Source organism: Ochlerotatus camptorhynchus, unplaced genomic scaffold, assembly GCF_037179485.1.
Source record: "Ochlerotatus camptorhynchus isolate MF236.1 unplaced genomic scaffold, CSIRO-AGI_Acam_v1.1 ptg000193l, whole genome shotgun sequence".
NCBI lineage: Eukaryota > Metazoa > Arthropoda > Insecta > Diptera > Culicidae > Ochlerotatus > Ochlerotatus camptorhynchus.
The window spans coordinates 7,107,501-7,130,000 of NW_027040683.1; the positions used below are offsets into that span (position 1 = coordinate 7,107,501).

The 22,500-nt window shown below is 39.4% G+C and overlaps 2 protein-coding genes across 2 annotated transcripts; one reads left to right on the plus strand and one right to left on the minus strand.

Annotated features, from left to right (window-relative positions):
• The first annotated feature begins 3,941 nt into the window (after positions 1–3,941).
• On the plus strand, positions 3,942–14,429 carry LOC135702591 (uncharacterized). The gene is made up of 5 exons (XM_065223642.1): positions 3,942–4,034; positions 12,419–12,833; positions 12,899–13,228; positions 13,290–13,981; positions 14,412–14,429. Exons 1-5 carry the CDS (start codon positions 3,942–3,944, stop codon positions 14,427–14,429), a joined length of 1,548 nt encoding a protein of 515 aa, XP_065079714.1.
• A 372-nt stretch (positions 14,430–14,801) lies between these two features.
• LOC135702592 (uncharacterized) lies at positions 14,802–15,737 on the minus strand. The gene has a single exon (XM_065223643.1). It carries the CDS (start codon positions 15,555–15,557, stop codon positions 14,802–14,804), a length of 756 nt encoding a protein of 251 aa, XP_065079715.1. The 5' UTR covers positions 15,558–15,737.
• Between the last annotated feature and the right edge of the window lie 6,763 nt (positions 15,738–22,500).

Here is a 22,500-nt window from a genome sequence, read left to right on the forward strand (position 1 = left end):
GTGAATTCTGAACTGAACTCTTTACTGTAGGATAAGTCTTGTCCATCTGAACAACTTCACCGAAGACGGGAACATTCTTTCTAGTCAAGATGTTAGGTTAGGGCAAACAATTCTAAATGAAAATCACACTAGCGCTACCTAGTGAGTGATTTTTGAACCAAAATATTTACCTAAAGATAGGTCTTGTTCACAGCAGCGCCAGTAGTGTAGTGGTAAGTGTAATTATCTCTCACCCCAGCAGGCCTGGGTTCAATCCCAGTCGGCGCCGCCGGGATGTTCTGGGTGCAAACATTCATATCACGCGTTCTTATTGACTTCGTTCGGTAGCTTATTAACTAAAGTATCGTACCAAACGCATAATTTACCTGTTAACGCCGAAATCATGAATTTATTTGATGTTTTCTGCTTGATACGCCCAAAATGGGCGCTTAGGCCGAAGTAGTTCTCTGCCCCATGCAGATGGAAAATGACGTGTACATAGGGCTACCATATCAAAAACTTGAAAAGGAGGACAATTCATTTGAGGTTTGGAGATAAAGGAGGACAATGTTTGCTTTTCTTAAAATTAATGGAGAACAATGAGTTTTTATCAAACGTTTCAATAATTTGTGCGCTTTCTTAAAATTCATGATTTCAAAGATTCAATTGAGATTGTTCATAACTTGTAGTCGTTATTCAATTCATCTTCTCGTTATACTTCTGAAATATGCAACAAAGTAGCCTTTATAATTCATTGTTGATGCTTGGAAATGATCTAGTCTAGCTGTTTTGCATGAAAACTACAGCTTTACAGCCTTAAAACCATCCCAACTTTTATTATTGTTAATAATCAGGATACATGGCATCGCAGATTGAAACCAGCATGAAAATGGAACATCTAAGCTAATTGTTAATTTTACCATTGGTTCAGTATAGGATTCTAAACCAAAACCTAAAATCCCATAGAATCAGAATAGAATGTCGAAATCGAACACATGTTGGATTCAATTAGGCAGTTTTCCATTCCTGAATTTTACCTTACATTTTAAAGATGGGTAAATTTTCAAATAACTCTGACTTATTTCTGACAGATAAGCCATCCATAATGACAAACTCCATCTCGATCAATTAGTATAAGATATTTTTCGAAATGTCATAATTAAGTGTAAATTCCCCAATTGGATTACAGTCTAAGGCTGTGTTCCATTTGGTGAATTTTCACTTAAATTGGACTCTTCGAAAATAAATTATAATGTACGAAAATCCCTCTGTTGTTGATCGTCCGATTTTCGAGAAATAGTTTGTCAAAATTGATTGCTGGTATGTGAGAAATAAATCTGGTAGAATGGGAGGCTAGATGGGAGGTTTATTTGAAAATTTTCCATCTGTCAAATTTAAGTGAAAATTCACCAAATATGCCACAGCCTAAATATAGGGCTGTTGACAGCTGTAGTATACTGCTGGTTGTAACAAGTACGCTTTCCATATAGATAGTTATTTATTTAGTTAGTTCAGAATTCATATTTATACAATATACTCATTTTATCAAATTGCATGAAGTTTCGTTTTTTCAATTAAATTCATGAATGTGTTCACCGCCAAGGAATATCCACTCATGTTGAGTTACACTTGTCATACAAAATGAATTCCCTGCGTTCAGATGCAACCGCAAAATAAAATGTAACTGCCTGTTGAGCGTACCGACGCGACCACGTCGAGAAGCGGACATCGATCCGCCAAATTTCCATTTAAAATGCTTTGCGCCCTCCCCCTGAATTTCAGAGAGAAATTGTCTGGATACTTGAACAGCTCGTTAGAAGAGATGCGGCGAAGCCCTAACAATCAGGTGCACAATTGCGAGAATTTTGGAGTTCGTGAAATCGGACTTCGTACAATTCCACGATTCCGGGACAACTGAGGAATGTCCTAGCTTGAATCGTTCAATTCGAATCGACTTGTGGAAGAGGCGAGAGTGGTCAGTTTTCTTATCGTGTCGTGGTGTGTTTAAACAGGTAGTTAACGACATGAGAATCCCTAGTAGGATTGTTAAAACATTTCCCTTTCCTTTAGAGACAAGTTAGGCAAACTCTAGCTAGTGCAGTGCAGTGGGCGGCAAAGTGTGTGGATCCAGAAGTTCATGAGGTAAAGGTAGTAATTCCTAAACTACAAAATAGGTCGACTTACTAGCGTACGCGTGTGTTATCCCCATAGGTTTGTGGCAGCGAAGGCCATTTGCCACACCACCTTTCGTGAGAAACCGCTTTTGACCCTACCTGTCGATTTCGGAGTATCCCCGAGGCACACGTGGTCGGAAGAGGTCGCGTCCGTTAATCTACGCGACCTGGACAGGCAGGCCAAACGAAACCGTCATCGGTATCTGTCGGAATTCCGAACAATCAACGCAACACGTGGTTTTGGGTACGGACGAACGAACGCATGTGCCGCGTTCCCGCGTAAGCCCGCGCTTCCGGTGAGTGAGATCAATCAGCATCGTATGATCGCATCCGCGATAGTTTATGGACCGAAGTAGTGCGTACGCAGCTTCGGTACCGTGCACCGCCGTCTCCTCATCAAGCTGCAGCGACAAAAAACCCTAGGTAGTCAATCGTGAGTACATGCATGTAACCCATTTCTCGTTGTATCGTCCATGCGCATGAGACCGAACGAAAGTCCGTGAGAGTCTCACTGAATGGGTTCGAGATGGGAAATGACAGGTGGGCAGGAACTCACGGTCTCCCAGTGTTTGTGAGTTCTTTGCCGTTAATTTTCACGAAAAGTTTACTATTTTGCCATACAAAAACTCAAAACAAAAATTTTTGTCTGTGGATTTGGACAGTTTTTGACCTGTTGCATACGACCGGAAGGTGTATGCTGGTCACAAATGCCGTGCCAAACTGATTTCCTACGCAATTAATTAATCTTTGATGTGAATTTTGCTAATGAACACGATGAGCATTTCTTATAGCAAAACTTGCCATAACAAAATGGGCGGTTCATTTTAGTAAACAAACTAATACTTCTTCCGACTCTGTCACCTCTCTTACTCGCCTAGAGCTTAGGTAAAGGGCAAAAATTGTGATGTTCCCCTAAATAAATACCGTTGAACACCCAATTACATGGTTTTCTTATGATAGCGTACTAGGAAAAGCTCTCAGGTTTGAACGTCTTCGGGGGTTTCCATGTCGTTCCGTTCGCTTTGGTAGTTTACTGGGATGATCAGCCCGATTCTGATCTCTGGCGTCTCTCGAATCTTAACAGTTGGTACGATAGATCGTTCTGGTTAGGCCCGTGATGAAAACCCCGCTCACGTGACTTCTGTTCTGGACAAATTGTTGTTCTTGTGCACCTGTAATTTTTAGGGAATTCGCGGGAAATCTTCTCGGGCGAATCTTTCCCGCAGCCAGTCAGCATTCTCCCCGTATTCGGGAAACATCGACCCAATCCTCAGGAAGGTCTCAGGCCAGGCAAACCTGCAATCTGCTGGGTGGTCTCCCTTTGGGAGAGGTGCTTAAACCACCCATGTTGTGAACGGAAAGCTCGACAGGCTGGCGGGTTACATGGTCCAACTATCAAATGGCATAATTAAACAAACGTGCCCTACAAACAACGCTCTTTGAAATTTTTTTTTTATAAATATGTTACTGGAAAAAAGGCAAAGACTAAAACGGAGGACATTTTGTGGCAAAAGGAGGATATAGAAAAAAAAAATTGAAAGAGGAGGACATGTCCTCCATTAGGATACTATATGGTAACCCTACGCACATCACATTGATATTGCTGTTGGAGACAAGATTTTGGTGAGGCGTTCAAAGAAGGACCACAATTTATGTATCTTCGAATAATGCACCAACATTATTGCTTGTGGTGGGACGAACGAGATCGAAAGTGACAATTAACTTCTAACTTCTAGTAAACAGCTGAAGCGCAAAGTTTCACACCTCCAGATGGCTGAAACTGAGAGCATGCCAGAGCAGACCAATCAACCAGTTGATGAAGAACAAAGCACGCACGCGGACATGGATGCACCAACGGAAGAGTCATCATACGGTGAAGATGTAGGTGTCCCTGCAAAACAGAAGCTTGCTGATCCAAAAAGTTTTAGCGATTATGTCCCTTATTGATTTAAAAGAAGGGAGGGGTGTGGAATCTTGCCCCTCACCGTGCTACGTAAGTGGTAAACCTCAACATGAAAAGACATTGGATGAAGAGAGGGAGAGAGAGTGAAAGGGAAGGGAAAAGGAGACTGGGGAAGAAAACATGGCGCTAGGAGGTCGGCAGGGATTTGCGGAGAGAAGTCTCGCATCACTTTTCAATAGGTCCTATTTACATTGATCGATTCTCTTCATCGATTTTCTCTTTGGATCGCGACGGCCGTGTTAAGAAATTGTAGCCGAGCTATTAGCGATAGAGAGAGTCGATGAAAAGAAGCGATGAATGTAGATTGGTTTATTGGAAAAGTGACGCGAGAAGAGTGCTATAATTTACGGTGCGAATAAACTGTTTATAAATAATAAGTTACTGTTTTATTGAACAATCCGGATATTACAATTACCTTCAACACATTCAACACCTTTGTAAATTGCGTTTTTGATTCCAAGTACGATATGGAGCTCAGGTGTTGGATAAAGCAGAACAGTTCTTTGATTAGGAGCTCCACACAACATTGGTTTTTAAACACACTTATAAATATGCTTTGCTCGTTTATCAACAGCACCTTCAGTCTTCCATTTTTCGTAACTTGTGTTGATTATTCCATCGTTCTTGGAACTTTGCTCTCTTGAGAAAGCAGGCTTTCTTGTGCAGCTAAATGGACAAGGATATGTTGAACTGAGACCCATGATAGCTAGCAAAAGATTGATGATTTTTAGGTCACCTGCGACAACCGCTTCCAATTTGTCCAAGTGTCAACCAAACTTGTACAATATTGGTGTACTTTTCTGCAAGAAGAAACAACTTCTTCCTGTATCGTTAAGTCCATTCCCCCTTTTTCGCTCCTTTTCTGTGATAGACAACGTAATCTTAAATGAGCCTCCTCCCCCATCTGCTCCTATCTTATAGAGTACTTTCCAAAGTCGATGACGCATCGATCGAAAGAACTGCTGATGAAGAACAATGGTTGCTTAAAATGTTCATTCAGTGGTGCCGCTCGAACAAGCTTGTCATCAGCGTCGCGAAGTGTCATGTGATGACCTTCTATCAGTCCAAAGACCCGATATTTTATGAATGCCACATCTATGATACTGTTCTTAGCAGAGTGGATCAAGTGACGGATCTTGGTGTCGTATTGGACTCGAAACTAATCGTCAACTTGGCTTCATCTCTAAGATTGCAAAGGATTTCACGGATCCACACTGTCGAAAAGCATTGCATTATTCACTCGTAAGGCCGATCCTAGAAAATGCTTCAGTTGTATGGACCCCAACTGACGTAACATGGAACCTACGAATCGAGCGTGTGCAAAAAAGATTCATACGGCTTCCGCTCAGGGACCTACCGTGGGGTGATCCTTTGAACCTTCCAGTGTATCCCGATAGATGACGTCTGCTTGACCTCAAAATGCTTGACCAAAGACGTAAGCTACAAAAGGCTACGATTGCTCTCATCTTCTGTCACTGTTTGTTTTTCGTGCTTCAGGTAGGATGTTACGTCACCAATCCCTGTAGCAACCGAGCTTTCATCGTACTCTCTATGGCTAGAACCAGCCTATTTATGCAATGGTTCGTATGTTTGTATCCGTCTAGTCCGCGTTTGATTTTGGTATGTTCACACCTCAATTTGTGAATAGATTAAGAAAACTGAACTTTATTTAAGATAACGAATAGTTTATTCATTTAGACAACTTTGTCGGATGAATTATTAAATAAAAAAATAAATACCAATATTAATTGGGCACTAGAGCTGCTGGCACCCAGCATCAGCAAAATTGTTTATAGGACTTCAGCAAAATAGCTCATAATCGAAGCTTATCTACTCTCCTCAAATTAGGTTCATAAATTTACTGCCCCTTTCAATTGGGCTGGGAAAAGATTGGATGCTTCATCGCCTTTTCTCACTGACGTAAGAATGAAGCCCCAGTCCAATGTGCAAAAATCAAAGCCCTCACTTCCACTGTTGTCCCAACGAAACGAAATAAGCCCCACCGTAAGAGGCTAATAAACTCAATTTACTGGTACCATTACTTATATTTATAGTCAATCATTAACTTTCACAGCCCCTTTATCTAGATTCCATTCCGAATCGGTCATCGATTAGTTTGTTTTCTTTCGCAGCCAGAGCAGTGGCAGTAGTGGGCCAAAAGACAATGAACCATTTTTGTGTACGTCCCCCTCGCGCCTGTCGACCGATAGACAAATGCTGAGACCCATAACAACATCCTTCCCATTGAGTTTGAATTTCTTATTTACTGCTGGCATGGCATGTCGTGTGCGAGGAGGTTCTTTCCCACGAATCCACCTACCTACTGCTTCCGACTTCCGTTCCTGGAATGGATTTTTTCGTTGCTCTAGGAAAAAAGCAGAGGTCGAATCATGAATCGCAAAAGACGTTCTTCGCGTGCCCCTCTCCCTCTCGCTGGTTGAATGAACATTCCACGTTGTCAGGCGTGTGCTTGTTAGTGATGCAATCGACATGTTTATGGCATATTTCTGTTACTATTGAAAATGCCGAGCGCTTAACTAGGTCGATTCGGTCTACTACCAAGTAAGCAGTAGGAAATGTAACGAGCTGTGAAATCGAAGGGTTCTGAACGAACGAAAGCAAAGGGGTGTGGGGATTCGTGACTTTGGATTCATTGTTTGGATGCCTCCTGCAGAAAATGCAAAATTCCTAACAATGTACCCGTACAGCAGAACTTTATTGCAAGGATGATGGGCAACGGACGAAGGAGTTATCGGAAAAGTGAGATATTGTTCCACACATAAATTTCTTCCAAGGAGTTTATTTGGTTATCATAAGCATAAAATCCGCCAGCTAAAGGACTCATACTAGCGATTTTTTTTTCATATTTTCAACAAAGGAAGTTGCAGAAGAGTGAAGCGATGACGACTACGACAACGCCGTCGACGACTATCCGTCATCCTCAGCATCCTTCTCGACTTGTGAGAGTTCGCTCCTTGTTTCGAATCTTGACGCCGACCGCCACCGTTGATGAATATGTGGAAAACGTGCTTGTTTTAATGGTAATATATTTATTATGTATATTCACCCCAAACTCACCATTCCCCACAGTCTTCCTCAATGAGCACCGGATATGTGCGAAAACGAAACGAAATGAAGGAAAGAACAACAAGGGAGAGCGCCCACTTGTGCAATTTATGAACCGACGCCGACGACGACGCCGATGACGACTTTCCGGGAATGGTTTGAGCCAGCAGCCGGAGAAACTCAAGTGGCTGGCTTCTGTGCGATGCCTGCATTCAAACACACTCCTTTTTTTTTGCCCCCCATTTTGCTTCTTGCACGGACAACTTCCAGCCTTCCTTAAGAAAAAGGAGAGTGTGGGACAAGTCGTGTGCGATTATTTATGTTTGAATGAGTGATGATGATAGCTGCCGTGATGAACAAGTAGCGAGTCTGAGACGACCGACGACGACGTTTCTCGCCACTTGAGTCGTGTTCGTTAGCTCAAGTGGTGCGGAGGTTTGCCCGTGGAAGATCCTTCCTTTTTTCATTTATTTCCCCATAGAAGGGGGAAAATGTGCTTTCATAGGACTAAGACTGATAGCTTTGGGTGGACTTTAGGTGGGAAATAATACGGTTATACATTGTGTCGGTTCCATTAAGAATGCGTAGCCATATTTATGATTTTGCGTGCTGAAATTATTAAGAAAATGAATGTAGTCTGATGAAAATGATTGGAGGATTGTGGAAAGATGTGCAATCTAATAAGTATTCTGTGAAAAGTTGGCTCCATGATACGAAGGAGTTTGGGATTGAATAAACCGGGGCGTTTTTTAGCATATGGATTTGGAGATGAAGTTGAAAAAACCTATCAACTCTGCCTCCAACAGTTGTAAAAAAATAATTTGAAACTAGAACCCAATTTGGTCAACATGCAATTTTTTTGTTTCACATGACCGATTCGATTTCGTTTGAATGCCTATCATGAAAACTAACATGAACCATGTTAGCTCATGTAATAGGTAGTATCGGTAGCTGGCTTCCAAATCAAACCAAGAGTTTTTACGGAGGACGACGATGAATCCAGTTCAAAAGCTTTGAACGCACGCCAGAAGTTCAGCGCTATTTGAGCTCTATTTTCGCAGAATGAAGCCAGCCGAATTCGTGAGATTTGTCAATTCTTTCACGAGGACCCATTCGCTGAAGGCACTTTGTTGCTAAATACGGTGCAGAGTTTGTTCAATATGTAACGGTAGTCAGATTGTACGTTTTGATGGGTTCATTGGGTCCAGTAGATGCATGTTAGGAGAAGACCTGCACGGCAAACCTTTATCATCCTGTACATTTGCAACGTCTACGAATCTCCGGAAGCGAAAGTGTAGTGTAATGGAGATCATCTTGCACAACCGGTCCAACCATCAATCCGTCGTTCAGTGAAATAACCGTTGAGATCCTGCATGATGCGGCAAACACGACATGGAGTTTGGTAGTCGTGCTGTCAGGCATGATATGGCAAATAATATGCTGGTTCTTTCTTTGCAGGAACTTCCTCCAGAAGACCCATTTACAAATACTCGTCGGTGAAGTCACAATATAAAGATTGTACTCGAAAAAAAAGTAAGAGGTTGTTTCCAAGACTCGACCGTAGATTTGACGTAGGATTACATGCTCTGTATCAATATTTAGCGACTATGTTAGGGAAACCACTTTTTGCAGGCAATAGGTAATAATTTTGATAACGATTGCAACAGTTGGACATTTTGTAATTTTGCAGCTTTGTAGAAAAATTACAAATCGATTGGCTTGCTTAGAATTAAAATCCATCCGCTATTGACAGAGTTATAAGTGGTCAAAACCTGACCACGTTTGGTAACGCGGTCGATTTTGTTTTTTTTTTCTTTTATTGTATCCCTAATATGTTTCCGAGAGACGTAATCCTATGTCAAAATGTAAACTTTGCGGGAAACGATGTCATAACACTCGAATGCAATTTTGTGAAATATGAAGTAAAACAAATCCTAGCTAGTTCTGCATGATGGTTTTGTTTGATTGTTTATATTTTTAAAGTCGGCGGGAAAAACCAGCTGGCGAAATGTGTTTTTTTTTTAATGATAACTCCTTGCTTGAAAACAGGCAAAAACTCACAAACAGGCTGTTTTTCCATGGTGTACAGAGTGCTAATTCAATAATCAATTAATTATCTTAACATTTACTTGCAGATAATTCATAAATGTTGGTAACATAGAAGAAATGGATGTAATTTTGGCCTAAATGCCCCTAATTTGGGCTCATAAATAAATTCAGCAATCGACACAATTTTAAATAGAAACCAAAAATATCCATTAGTACCTTCCCAATGACGCTTTCATCTGGATAAAATTGATAAATAGCAGATTTTTAACGATGGGCCCAATCTTAGATCCAAAGGCCAACATTAGAGCCATTTCCCGTACAAAAAAAAATCTATAATCCATATTAAATTTCCTATGTAAGCGCCGATCGAAACAAACTTTTTGACGTCACTACTGTAGAACCGCCCGATGCCTCTTGGTTCGTTTTGCTTCAACCAACTCCGTGTACCTCCAGTGATATTCGTATCGCAACTAACTCGATACTGCTTGTAATCATCCTCTCGTTCCTATTGTTCTCCAATACGTATACAGGGATGTATTTTAGCCCAACCATATAGAGGCGTTCTTCTGCATAACGCATAATATTACTGAACTCTACATCCCTTCTTCAGTCCAACCAAACAAAACAAAACAAACGCACAGGCTAGCGCACGTCACACCTGCATATACTGAAACAAATCAGAAGAACAAAATCAACAAGGCAAGACACATACACACAAAATATGAGCATAACTGTAGCTCCGAAATACTCCAACAATCAAGATCATCACATTCTACATCAATCCTACCAGCTAATTGTGCTTTTTTAGGAGAATATAAAACCTCCTTATATTTTATTTTGTATCAGTTTCTCATCGTTCAATAGATTGAATACATTAAAATAATGGACGGCTTCTATTCGATATGATGGAAATGGGCACTGATGCCACAGTAGTGCTCTTCCCTATTAAGACTGTTAATCGACTTTTACCGCATTATTTCTTACGTTGGACAATTAAGTCACTTTTCCAATACAAAGAGCACCCCAAGGAGCACACGTACACCGTAATAAGTTTCATATAAGTAACCGCAACTGTTCAGCGACAAGTGTGCTACTCGCTCACGCTCTCACACAAGCTTACTTCTGCAATCAAGTTCGTGTTCTATGGAGTACTTCCTTAGCTATTTATGCCAACCAAAGATCAGCAACATTAATGTCACCACGACATTTATAAAATTTGCAAGATCACATCCTGAATTTAACTTATTGCTAAGAGTTAGACCATAGAGCCTTATTCCTATGTGATACCAAAAAGATTAAGAATCAGGTCTCTGTGTTGCCCTCGGTGTTTTAAATCAGCACTTGATCTCAAATAAAAATCTACAAACACACGTATTGAATAGTTTTCTTCAGTGGATTGACTGCCAGCCATGTTTTTGATGCTATAATCTGCCCTGTCCTTTTGGTTCAAACATGATTTTCCATCTTTTAATTCTTCTAAATCCTGGTCTCACAAATCATAATCATTCTATCCGGAGATGAACCATTTTACGGTTAAAAATCTCTTAAATAAAGGAAATCAATCAATCAATCATACTATTTCTTCTTACTTCGTTTGTTTTCTTTTTTTGTCTATTAAAGTCCAATTTCCTTAAATCAGTTGCTTTCTGGTCTATCAGATAGTCCCCAATAATTTGCACTATGATCTGCAACACTCTCGCACTTCAACCCTTCGACTCGCCTTGCGGTCATCTGTTTCAGCTATCATACAATTACCAATACTTTCAGCTTTCCAATCGACTCTTCAGTGCAAAGCTGGTCTAGCCTTGGGTGTAGTGGTGTAGTATTAAATGTAACTTCCATGTGTGCTACGAAGTTATCATTAAGTCTCACACTCTCCTTTGTTTTTCAACCTACGACTGAGCTAACAATATTCATGTGACTCACACTCCCATGCTTTTTCTCTGGTTCTTCAGTAGTGATGTCCTATTACTACTACTCGATTAATAAAAATTCATTTAATTGAGAAAATCGGACATCACTATACTCTTCAGCCACGTTTGCTGGTAAATTTCAGATTAATCATGCGCTACAGTCTGAAACAACTGGTCTCGCTCACTCACTTATCAAACAGCGCTCAGATCACCTGTCTCGCTCTTGCTCTTCAGCCTGTAGGCTGGCGTAGCAATGTGGTAGTGCGCTTCAGTGTTTCACTGGACTCGCTTTTTCCCGTAGCGCTTCGGTTTACAACCGGACTCGCTTGTGCTCTGCAGCTCATCAGCTGGCCTAGCAATGTAGTACCTAATGCGCTTCAGTATTTCACTGTACTCGCTTTTTTCCTCTAGCGCTTCGGTTGAACACCGGACTCGCGTAGCACTGCAGCTTCTTAGCTGGACTTGCTTCACCATAATTTATGTTTCCACTGGTGCATATTTAAACATAAATCATTAAATAACCTCTACGTACCGTATCCAAATGAAATTATCCTCCATCTCTCCAGTCACCGATCTCTTTATAAAAACTCGTACCGGCTTCGCCAAATTGTAGAACCGCCCGATGCCTCTTGGTTCGTTTTGCTTCAACCAGCTACTCCGTGTACCTCCAGTGATATTCGTATCGCAACTAACTCGATACTGCTTGTGATCATCCTCTCGTTCCTATTGTTCTCCAATACTACCAGACGTATACAGGGATGTATTTTAGTCCAACCATAAAGAGGCGTTCTTCTGCATAACGCATAACCCAAGTAACCACAAGCATTAAATCAAAGTCAGGAATTGGTCTTTATAAGACATTATTAGTGCTCAGGAACCATTTAGTTGCATTTGCATTACTTGCAAGTTATAATATGGACATACTAGTGCCTACAAGCATTATTCAATATGAGCACTTTTTCTCTAGTCTTAATGATAGATATAGGGCTAGTGTTTTGAGCTTGTAAACTCTGATGTTATATTGGCTTACAAGCATACAAATGCGGCATTACATGTTTGTAAAGTGCTTATTATTCGCCTTGAGAGCACTTCGGTTTTGACATTTTCGATTCCAGCCGTAGTTAACAAAAATGGATTCTTTTGAAAAATGGAGAAAAACATTAAAAAGTGGAAATTACCGTCGTAAAGTGAATAATTACCGAAAACTAAGAACTGGGTGTGAATATGAATATCTAAACAATAAGGTGTGCGAAAGTGTGCCCTCGAGTTTTCAGGAAAATTTCTCGGATGAACAGGTTACCTCATCGTATACAGAGGATCTACCGGCACTGTTCAATCTCGATGAACATAGTTCTGATGACGATTTAGATGTACAGAACGAATGTATTGATGAATACAGTCCTGATGAAGCATCTGACTCTGAGTTGCAGGATGCAGAAAACCGTGGAATAGCTCAGGACGATGTTTGGATAGAAGCCGATACATATGAGGATAAGAGTTTGAGTACTTTTCTTCGAAATTGGAGCTTAGAATTCAATATATCGCAAAATGCAATGAAGCCTTTAATGCAAAAACTTGCTCAATATGATCGAACCCTCCCCAACTCTCCAAGACGATTGCTTCGTACACCAAGAACCAAACCTACTATTATCAACATTGAAGGAGGTGAATACTGGCACCAAGGCGTCGGTAAACACGAATAGGTTTTGGTTGTCATGACTATCAATAATGTTTATGATTTTGTATCTTCGCAGAAACTTGTCTTCGCCAAACCATCTATACTTTATCGGAATCATGCACAGTTAGTATAAACGTGAATATTGACGGCTTACCAATATTCAAGAATGGGACACATCAAGTTTGGCCCATACTGTTTAATATCCATGGTAAACCTGACGTTAAACCAATGATAGCTGGCATGTTTTACGGTCGCAACAAACCAAAAAAGATTGAACAATTCCTGAGTCCATTTGTCACTGAAATTGTACCTATACTGCAAAATGGCATTCATATAAATGGAATAAAATTAAATGTGAACATTCGGGCGATGATTTGTGACTCACCTGCAAGGGCATTTGTAAAAGGTATAAATCATGTTCACTTTCTGAACTAACGAAATATAAAAACATGAATTTATATCTACAGGTACAGTCAACTTCAATTCTATTCATGGATGCCTCAAATGCTGCACGATTGGCCAACATTCACCATTACTTCGTAATAATATCTTTCCACAAACTTTAGCAAAGAAACGCACCGACGCAGGATTCCGTAACAAAGAATATGAAGGCCATTATCAAGTATACAAAATTCGTGAAAATGGAAAAGTCAAACGAATTCCTGTTACCACACCACTTTTGCAGCTACCGATTGATATGGTCGAAGATGTAATTGTTTCTGATTCATTGCATCTGTTACATCTAGGTATCATGAAGCGATTATTAATAGCGTATAAAGATGGCCATAACGGGTCCGATGATAGAAAATGGCCAAGTAGTGTAGTTGAAGCAATGACAGGCATCTTACTGTCAATAAAATTGCCAGTTGAAATCCACAGAGCAGTTCATGGCATCGATTGCTTAACCCATTGGAAAGCATCAGAATGTGCTTCATTTCTTCATTATATTGGCGTTGCAATCCTTAAGCACTTTGTTGATGACAATCATTATCAAAATTTCATCAAGTTGTTCTGTGCAGTTATTATTTGTTCTAATGATTACTACGGAAGATTTCTACCGGTTGCTCAAAAGTTATTCGAACAGTTCATTTCAAACTATCATACATTATTCAATTCAATTACAAGTAACACACACAACTTAGTTCACGTGGTTGATGAAGTAACTCGTTTTGGATCTCTATCAACTATTTCTTCAAACCCGTTCGAAAACCATTTGTTCCACATTAAAAAGATGGTTAGATCAGGAAAGCTTCCTTTGCATCAAATTATCAACAGTAAACAGTAAGTGAAAGAAATTATTCAAATTCTTCTACCAATGTTTCAAAACAAACCTATCCTTTGTTAATGTATGCATTTAAAACAGATCCACTTAAATTTGCTTGTATTAAACTATCTGAAAACTTTACTTTGAACAACAATTTTGCTAATAAGTGGTTTCTCACAAAAAATAGACGCATTGTTGCTATGGAATTCGCAGGCGCAGATGAAATTTGCGGTACAGAATTATATTCAGTTGAAGAACTTTTCGATAGTCCTTTTCCGTCTACAAACATTCATGTGTTTAAAACATCTTGCAATCTCACGTTTAGATCAACAAAAGCTTTTGAAGTTAAAGACATTCTTTGTAAACTAGTTGCTGTAAGTGTTTATAATGAAACTGTATTTATTCCTTTACACCACACACTGCCATCAAACGAACGTTTGTAATTCAGTTTAATAAAAGTCATCCATATCTCATGAACTTTTTATTTAATTCATACAAATCATAGTTCTGTGAGGTACTGATTACATGTCTGGAATAAAGAATTAGCAGACAAAAAATAATCGCATTAAGAAAAAAACATAGGAAATTAAAATGACCAATATTAAAACAGTAAACCCACATGGCAATCGTTAAATTATCAAATTTAAAATAAACGTTTAAAGCAACAACAACAAAACAGTTTTAAAAAGCTAAGGTAGTATTACCTTCAATCAAATTATTGTAGCTCTTGCAACAAATACTCCTCGACAATAACTTCCGCCTGGCTGACAGCATAATTATCTTCTTCTCCTTCTCCTTCTCCTTCACCACCATGATCAATGAAAAGGACATCGGGGTTCGTATCGACATCGTCCTGTATCTCCATCTTGACTACTGGTTTGTTCCGGATTTGCTTGCAGTGCTTTCTCGCTACTGAGGTTCGTGTTCCTTTAATCTCTTCGAAGCGCTGTTTGGCATTTTTCAAGCATCGATGCAAGAATCTCTGACAGTCGGTAAGAGCAAACGTTGGGTCAGAATAGATCACAACTTGGTAGAACAAATCAATCACTTTCACATACTTATGAAATGCAATTTTCGAGATGATTACGTCATCGTTCTTCTTGTTACGGCTTGTCCCGGTCCACGAGCATCCCATCAAGAATTGTCTATCGAAGAAATAATCCACTATCTGCAAACAAACGGTCCATCCATCACCAAAGTAACGATCCTTGCCATGAATGGATCCTAGAGATTCCACGATCGACTCAACAAATGCTTCGTTACTTGTGTTTTGCTCCAGACTTTCGAGTTCATCCAAACAATGCACTGGTGTCAACGTAACTTTCCTTAATTGAATAAGATTACTCGGCTCAGCCGGTGGGGGTTTTTGAACTGCCAAGACGTCAACTTTGGCATTCAATTGCGACAGCAGAGAGATACATCGGGTGACCTGAACTTTTGTAGTATCCTGTCCTTCCGAAAGACTTGTCATCTCATATCGAACAAGTTCCAGTTCCTAGCGTACGTTTGAGATTTCATCAGTAATGGATTGTATAGCATCGGCTGGAGGACTACTCTCAAAGAGCTGTTGAATAGATTCATGATCGACGTGCGATGATGATCCTGGTGCTGTATCGACTTTCGGTGCTGTTGGCTCAACCTCTAATTTTGATGCTTGAATCGCTCTGAACAACTCTGCAGCACTGTTGTCAGTTCTCAATTTCTTCCGAGGCTCATATTCTTCTGTATCAGATTGTATCTCCATTGCTTTTTGTTCACGAAAGGCCTAAAGTTATTAAGGGCCTGTTCATAAACTACGTAGACAGTTTTTTGGGATTCTTGACCCCCCCCCCTCCCCCTGCGTAGACAATTGTCCATACAAATGTTTTTAAATTTGTATGGGCCATAGATAATTGTCAACCCCCCCCCCCCTAAACTGTCTACGTAGTTTATGAACAGCCCCTAACCACCATTAGCTTGGTGAATCGTTAAATTTACATGATTTTTTTTTACCTCGGAATATGTTCTGAAGTTGCTCCGTTTTTGTTTGCATCGATGAGTAGACAGCTGTGTTTTGTCGATTTTCACGGTGGGATCCTTTTTCGTCTTCTCCAAGAGACGGTATCCTGATACACCCTTTGGCCAGTAGCACAAATCGATACCTTGCTGATAGTTTTTGGAGGTGGATGCAACATCTTTCCATCCGTTTTTAACAACCCACTTGGATGGAAGAACTGACAAGAAGTGGTCTCCATTCTCGTAAGTTTGTACGATGCAATAATTGTCGACTGACATTTTTCCTGCAACAAAACAACAATTCATAAATTTCCAGCATATTTTCAATATTATAACAAGTTATTATTTGAAGAATTACCTAGCTTTAAGAGACGAATTATATGGCGATTGTTTTTGTTTTCACTCTCACTTTTACGCCATGCACGATCAAGCTGTCAGATCAGTTGCTTGCTTCAGAAAAGATGCCGCGCGAATGAAAATGTCATGTGTGCCTTTATAGTCTATTGCTTGGAAAAAAGTTAAACCAGTTTTATTTCTCACGAATGAAAGTTTACGTACGGATCATGGAAAACAAAATGAAAAAAGTAGTTTGTCTTTCTTTATCCTTGGTATCCGTGAGTGAGTATTTATTTGCAAGAAAATCACTGTTTTCCGTTAATAGAATTATTTTTCAAAGGAATACGACCTTTTGGTTTACACATCAATTCACTAATTGATATTTTCCGAGATATTTTCGATGAGTGGAATGTCATCAACGTTTTGCGACTGTGTATTTGTATCTCCTATACTACCCATAATCGCATATCAGTCCCATCTTTGCTTGATTTCCTATCCATATGGGACTGACATGCGATTATGGGCAGTATAGATCATCCAGATGAGGCACGCCCCAGAAAAAAATCAGGAATTCAAGACACCGGTTCGAAACTCACAAGTTACTAATTTAAAAAAAAAACTCTCTGAAATATGCAGGCAAGAGATGTAATCTGATCACGATTGTGTGTGAGAGAGAGACAGTTGATATCGACTTTCCTTTTTTTGTTTTTATTTTGAGATAACTTTAATCCAGCATCCATCACTGCTGTGCTTGCTTACAATAACTTTGACATTTATTTCAGTACTATATAGGCATAATATAAAACCACATGAAAGCTATACTTAGGCATTATCTAGGCTAGCTATTTCGCCTTTTTCAGCTTTAAATCAGTATTTGAAAAATCTATAAAGCTGTACAGCTGTAAATGAGTAGTTCTATATGTGGTTAGTTAGCTGAAAAATTGCCCCTTTTTAGTGCTTATCGGTTACTTGGGAATATTGCTGAACCCTACAACTACAAGGGTGATTAATCATTTTGTCAAGCTTCTGCATTCATGTTCCAACAGATGTCACTGCTGTTGTTGGCAGTGGCATCTATCGGAAACTGCACGTAATTTGTTTTCCAGTAATTGTTCACAGAGGACAGTGCAGTGCAAAACATGTCTGGTACCTCTATATATGCATTTAGATTAGCAACCGCAGTCCCTCCTTCTTTACACATTCTGCACTCATGATAGCTCACCCCTCACAGGAATTCCTTCCGAATTGTATGAATGGGGCAGGGCAGAAAGTATCGTTTGTGCAGAATATGTAAAAAATGAGGGACTTAGAATGTTAATCTAAATGCATATATAGATGTACCAGGCATGTTTTGTAGTGTCAGGTACTCTATTTTGTAATCTATGAAAGGGAAATCACTAATTGGGTGTCATAAAATAACATGGCATGTTGAGAGATTGAGCTCGTGAGAGCTAATTTTCTGTCTCAAATTTGAATTTTTTGGCTTTCTGGGGATTGGTAAAACTGTACGGGGAAACATCATCTATATTAAACAATAATTTCCGGGACAAAAATGAATGTCCCTGACTAATTTATTTAGCTTGTCGTTCACTTTTTTTTACCTGAATATGCACCTAAAGCGAATAATTCCCACTTCTCTCAAATTATTATTCGCGAAAAATCGGCAATTGACGTGTTTGTTTACAAATACAATTACGCCCAAATCTCAAATCACTCCGGATGTATGTGGATTTTCTTCCTACCAGTGGAACAGCGCCGTCTCTGGAAAATGGCCGGACGATATGATTAATCTCACCAATACATTCGGCACCTACAATTCCACACCTTCTATAGACCAGGTTGAGCCTTGATAGCTAGCTGCTTGCGGGAACTGATGACCTGGACAAATGTACAAATAATACTCTTTAAAAAATTTATGGTGGTCTTGAATAGGACCGTTTTATCGTGATGGTTGAGTAATGCTGAGCTGAGCACGACGAGCTACTGATTCCCATCCTAGCCTAGCGGTGGGACTTCCTCGTTCTCTATGGTTGCTCATGTGAGCTCTGCAGCTCGCTGCTTGTAGGCAGCCTTTCGTTGTTACTGGAGAACAATGTTCAACGCTACACGCCGAAAGCACTCCTGCTGCTACTACTGCTGCTGCTGATACCGATGACCGAACACTACCACACACCGTAATTGAATGAGTACCGTTCAGTGGGACCGCATGGAATTCGATTTTTAAGAATGTGTTAGGGAATGCGCTGTTTGCAGGCAATCGGTGATAGTTTTGATCACCATTGCAACAGTACCCAAGTAACCAAAAGTTCCGCATTCAACGATTAAAATCACTTCCAATTTCCATAAAGTTCAAATAAAGTTCCGACAGAACTTTCAAGCCACATGAAGCAATCCGCAGAAGTCTTTATTAGTAACAAAATGTAATGTACGGAAGTATGAAATGATCAGTGGCCCGAATAAATCATAATCTTATATTTATGCAGTGCATCAGTGTTACCAGAATGTTTTAAAGCTTATCGGTATCAAAGATTTAAAAAAAAAATCGGTATTTATCGGTATTTACTATTTTAATTAATTTTAAAGTTTTGCCGTTTTTGAAGGCGAAGTTTTTTATCTTTTGGACTATGATTGGAAAATTCCGGAAGAAAACTCCGGAGAATGTTTGAATTAGCTTCTGGAGGAAGCTGCCAGCTGAAAACAACATCCAAAGAAAGGAGAAAGCAGCTCTCCTGGAGGAAATTTGACTTCCAAGACATAAATTGAGAAACTTCTGGCAAAAATTTAAAGAAACATTCAGAAAAATTGGGATTTCACAGTCAAAGGAAGGCAGAAAAGTTTCGGAAATCGGAAATAAATTCCAGAAGTAGCCATTTACAGGGGAAGCCAGAAGGAGCTCGGGAAAAACCTTCCAATAGAAGTAAAAAAAAAAACAACTGGACAAAATTCCAGAACTAGACGAAAGAAATTTCTGGGAGGAGTTAAATTGAACTGAGAAGACGGAAGAAACTTCCTAAGGTAGATTGGAAAAAAAAATCTAGAGGTAGTCGGAAGCCAGAGCGCTAACGGAACAGTCGAATGAAACAAGGACATAATTCCGGAAGAAAGAGCTCTTGGGGGATGTTCTAATGATCCAGAAAATTTTCCAAATGGTCATAAAACATCCCTGAAGACCCCAGAATGCCCCTGAAGTTTTCGGAACATTCCTGAAATGTACTAAGGAATATTTCATATTTTTTCTCGGGCTGTTTTGGAGTACTCTGATCATCTTTGAAACACTTGGATTATAATACTTCCCTGATTATAATGAGACTACCGCAATATCTCTAATAAACTTTGAAGGTCTCTAGACTTTCTTGAAGATTACAAAAAAAATTAAGCGCTCCCACAATTTTCTTGAATATATTGTAACAGCAGCATTAAAGTTCTCTGATCTTCCCGATTTTTCTAATTTTTAAAAGTTATCAACACTGCAAGCACGGAACTTCCCATAAAATGTTCTCACAATGTGCTTATGTTCATGTAACTTCCCTTACGTTTCTTAAATTTGCATGAGCCCCTCGGAACATTGCTGAAGTTTTCGGAAATTGCCTGAGTTTCTCGGAACTCCTTTAAAATTTCAGCGATTCCTTGAAATTTATTGATCTGAACATCAGCTCGGAGCTTCCTTAAGTGCTCTCAATTCTCCTGAAACTTATGGAACTGTCCTTAAAACCATTAAATTTTCCAGGAGTTCTTTGGACTTGTGAAGCATCCAAAATATTTATGACGTTTCCTTAAGTTCCCTGGACTTCGCTGGACCGGGTTTTAGAATTTTAACAGAAGTTATTGAAACATTCTTCAATTTATCGAAACTTACTCAAAATTCTGGATCCGCAAAATCTGAAAGTATCCCTGAAGTTCCGGAAAAGTTAAAAACTGGCGGGAAAAGATGGAAGACTCATTCGAGCGAAGGTTGAAGAAACTTCCAAGGGAAGTCAAATAAGATTCCGAGAGGAATCGTAAAATAATTTACGATGTAAGGTGGAAGAAAATCCAGGAAGTTAAATAATGTTTAAAAAGTTTGTCCCGATTCCCCCGGAATTAACAGAAAGAGCCATCGACTGTTTATCGATTCATGGGTATCCAAAAACGGTGAGGAAATTGAAACATTGATCGAAAGAGTATCCATAAGATATTTTTAGAGATGTATTTTTTTTTTATTTTAAAGTCTCGAAAAATTTGAGATATTCAAACAAAACAAGTCTCTCACAATAATTTTCTCCGAAATTCAAGTGCGGGCAGGCAATAATCCTTTTGATTATTTCATAAAATCGGTATAAATCGGTATAAAACCTCAAAAATCGGTATTCTGAGTGACCTTATCTGTATATCGGTATCTAGTTCGGAACTCGGTATAAATACCGATAAATCGGTATATCTGGCAACGCTGCAGTGCATCAACATTCTAGCCAAACATAAATAAAAAATTAAAAAGTAATTTCCTGGATTCGAACCCGTGTATTCGGCATGCGATCTACGAATGCTAACCACTGCGCCACAAATGTGTTGGAATATCATGCGGGCAAACACCAATTTAAAATTCATCAAGGTGTTGTGTTTCGTATTCAAGTCAGTCAGCTGGCACTGAAAACTCTAACAGTAGGCGGGACAACAGCTCACTTTATTATATCTCAGATGACGCAGCGGGTCGTGCTGGGGCTCTCACGCGGAAGGACTGGGTTTATTCTTCAAACAGCTCCAATTCTACTACTAATGCTGATAAATCAGTACACATTAATACCTGCCTTGAGAAATAACATTCATAAAAGTGCGAACTTAAATGTAGAATTTTGATGTAGAGGACAAAAACCTTTTTAAATTTATTTTCTAAAAGTTCCGCCAGAAGCTGCTTAGAATGCTCTTCAATTATGATACCGGAACTTTCAAGTTCTTGTAACGACTTAAAAATGTAACTGCTTAGAATTCTATAGACCACCACCAACCAAGCTGCTTAAGCCACAATTAGCCTTTTATCAGAACTTTTGGTTACTTATCTAGGACATTTGTGTAATTTTCAATTGAAAAAAATTCCTATTGAAAATTAATAAAATGTTCATTTTAGCAGATTGGTAGATCAATTTCCAATCGTTTGATTTGTTTAGAATTAAAATCCATCTGCTATTGACAGAGTAATATGTGATCAAAACCTGACATCTTTTCGTAATGCGGTCGATTTCGGTTTTTTGAAATTGCACCCCCAATAAGTTGCCGAAAGACGTAATCCTACGTCAAAATGAAACACTATAGTAAAGCCGTGGGTCCCCGGTTCATGAGTTGATGGGTCGATAGGTAGGGTTCAGGTGTGGGAGCTGCCTCCCTGGCGTCGGTAGCATTGGTGCTCAGCATGGAAAACAAGATCGACGGAAAACAAATCAACGAAAAAAACGGTTGTTATGCAGAACGAACGATAAAGGAAAAAACCGCATCATAGGGGGTATGGGTGTGTGTGATGGGTTTTGAATTTCGGCCAGGTTTGAATCCCAGTCTTGCCAAGGGTCTTCCGGGATGAAAATTTTATCGATACCGCAATATTTTCCATCTCTCGCTCCTTCTTCATCTGATCTTCAAGCTTTCGTCTCTTGATACTCTCATGTTCATCTAAACCGTACAATATGTTCCGAATAAGTAGCTCATGTTCCACTTCGTCAATCGACAGATGCGATACATTCACGGTACTTCGATTGAATATCCATCGCTATGACTTGATAGCAGTCAACGGTTGACAATGCTAAATGAAATGTACTAACACCAATTCAAATAAAAGTTTCAATTTGATAAATACTAGTGTATTTATTACAGGGTATAATCAAGACCCATTAAACAAAAAAAAAATTACTAAAAATCCCCGATCTTCAAAAAAAAATCCCGTTATTTAGTATACTTGTACAGCTCAGATGTCTGCTTTTGTGTTAGTTTGCGCACTAGTAAGTAGAAATACAATAAAAAATGGTCTGTTTGGGAACACTTGGGTACCCAAGTAACAAATCTAGAGCTGCTTGGCTATATTCAAAATTTATAAAGGTTTTATTGCAGCTGCAACCATT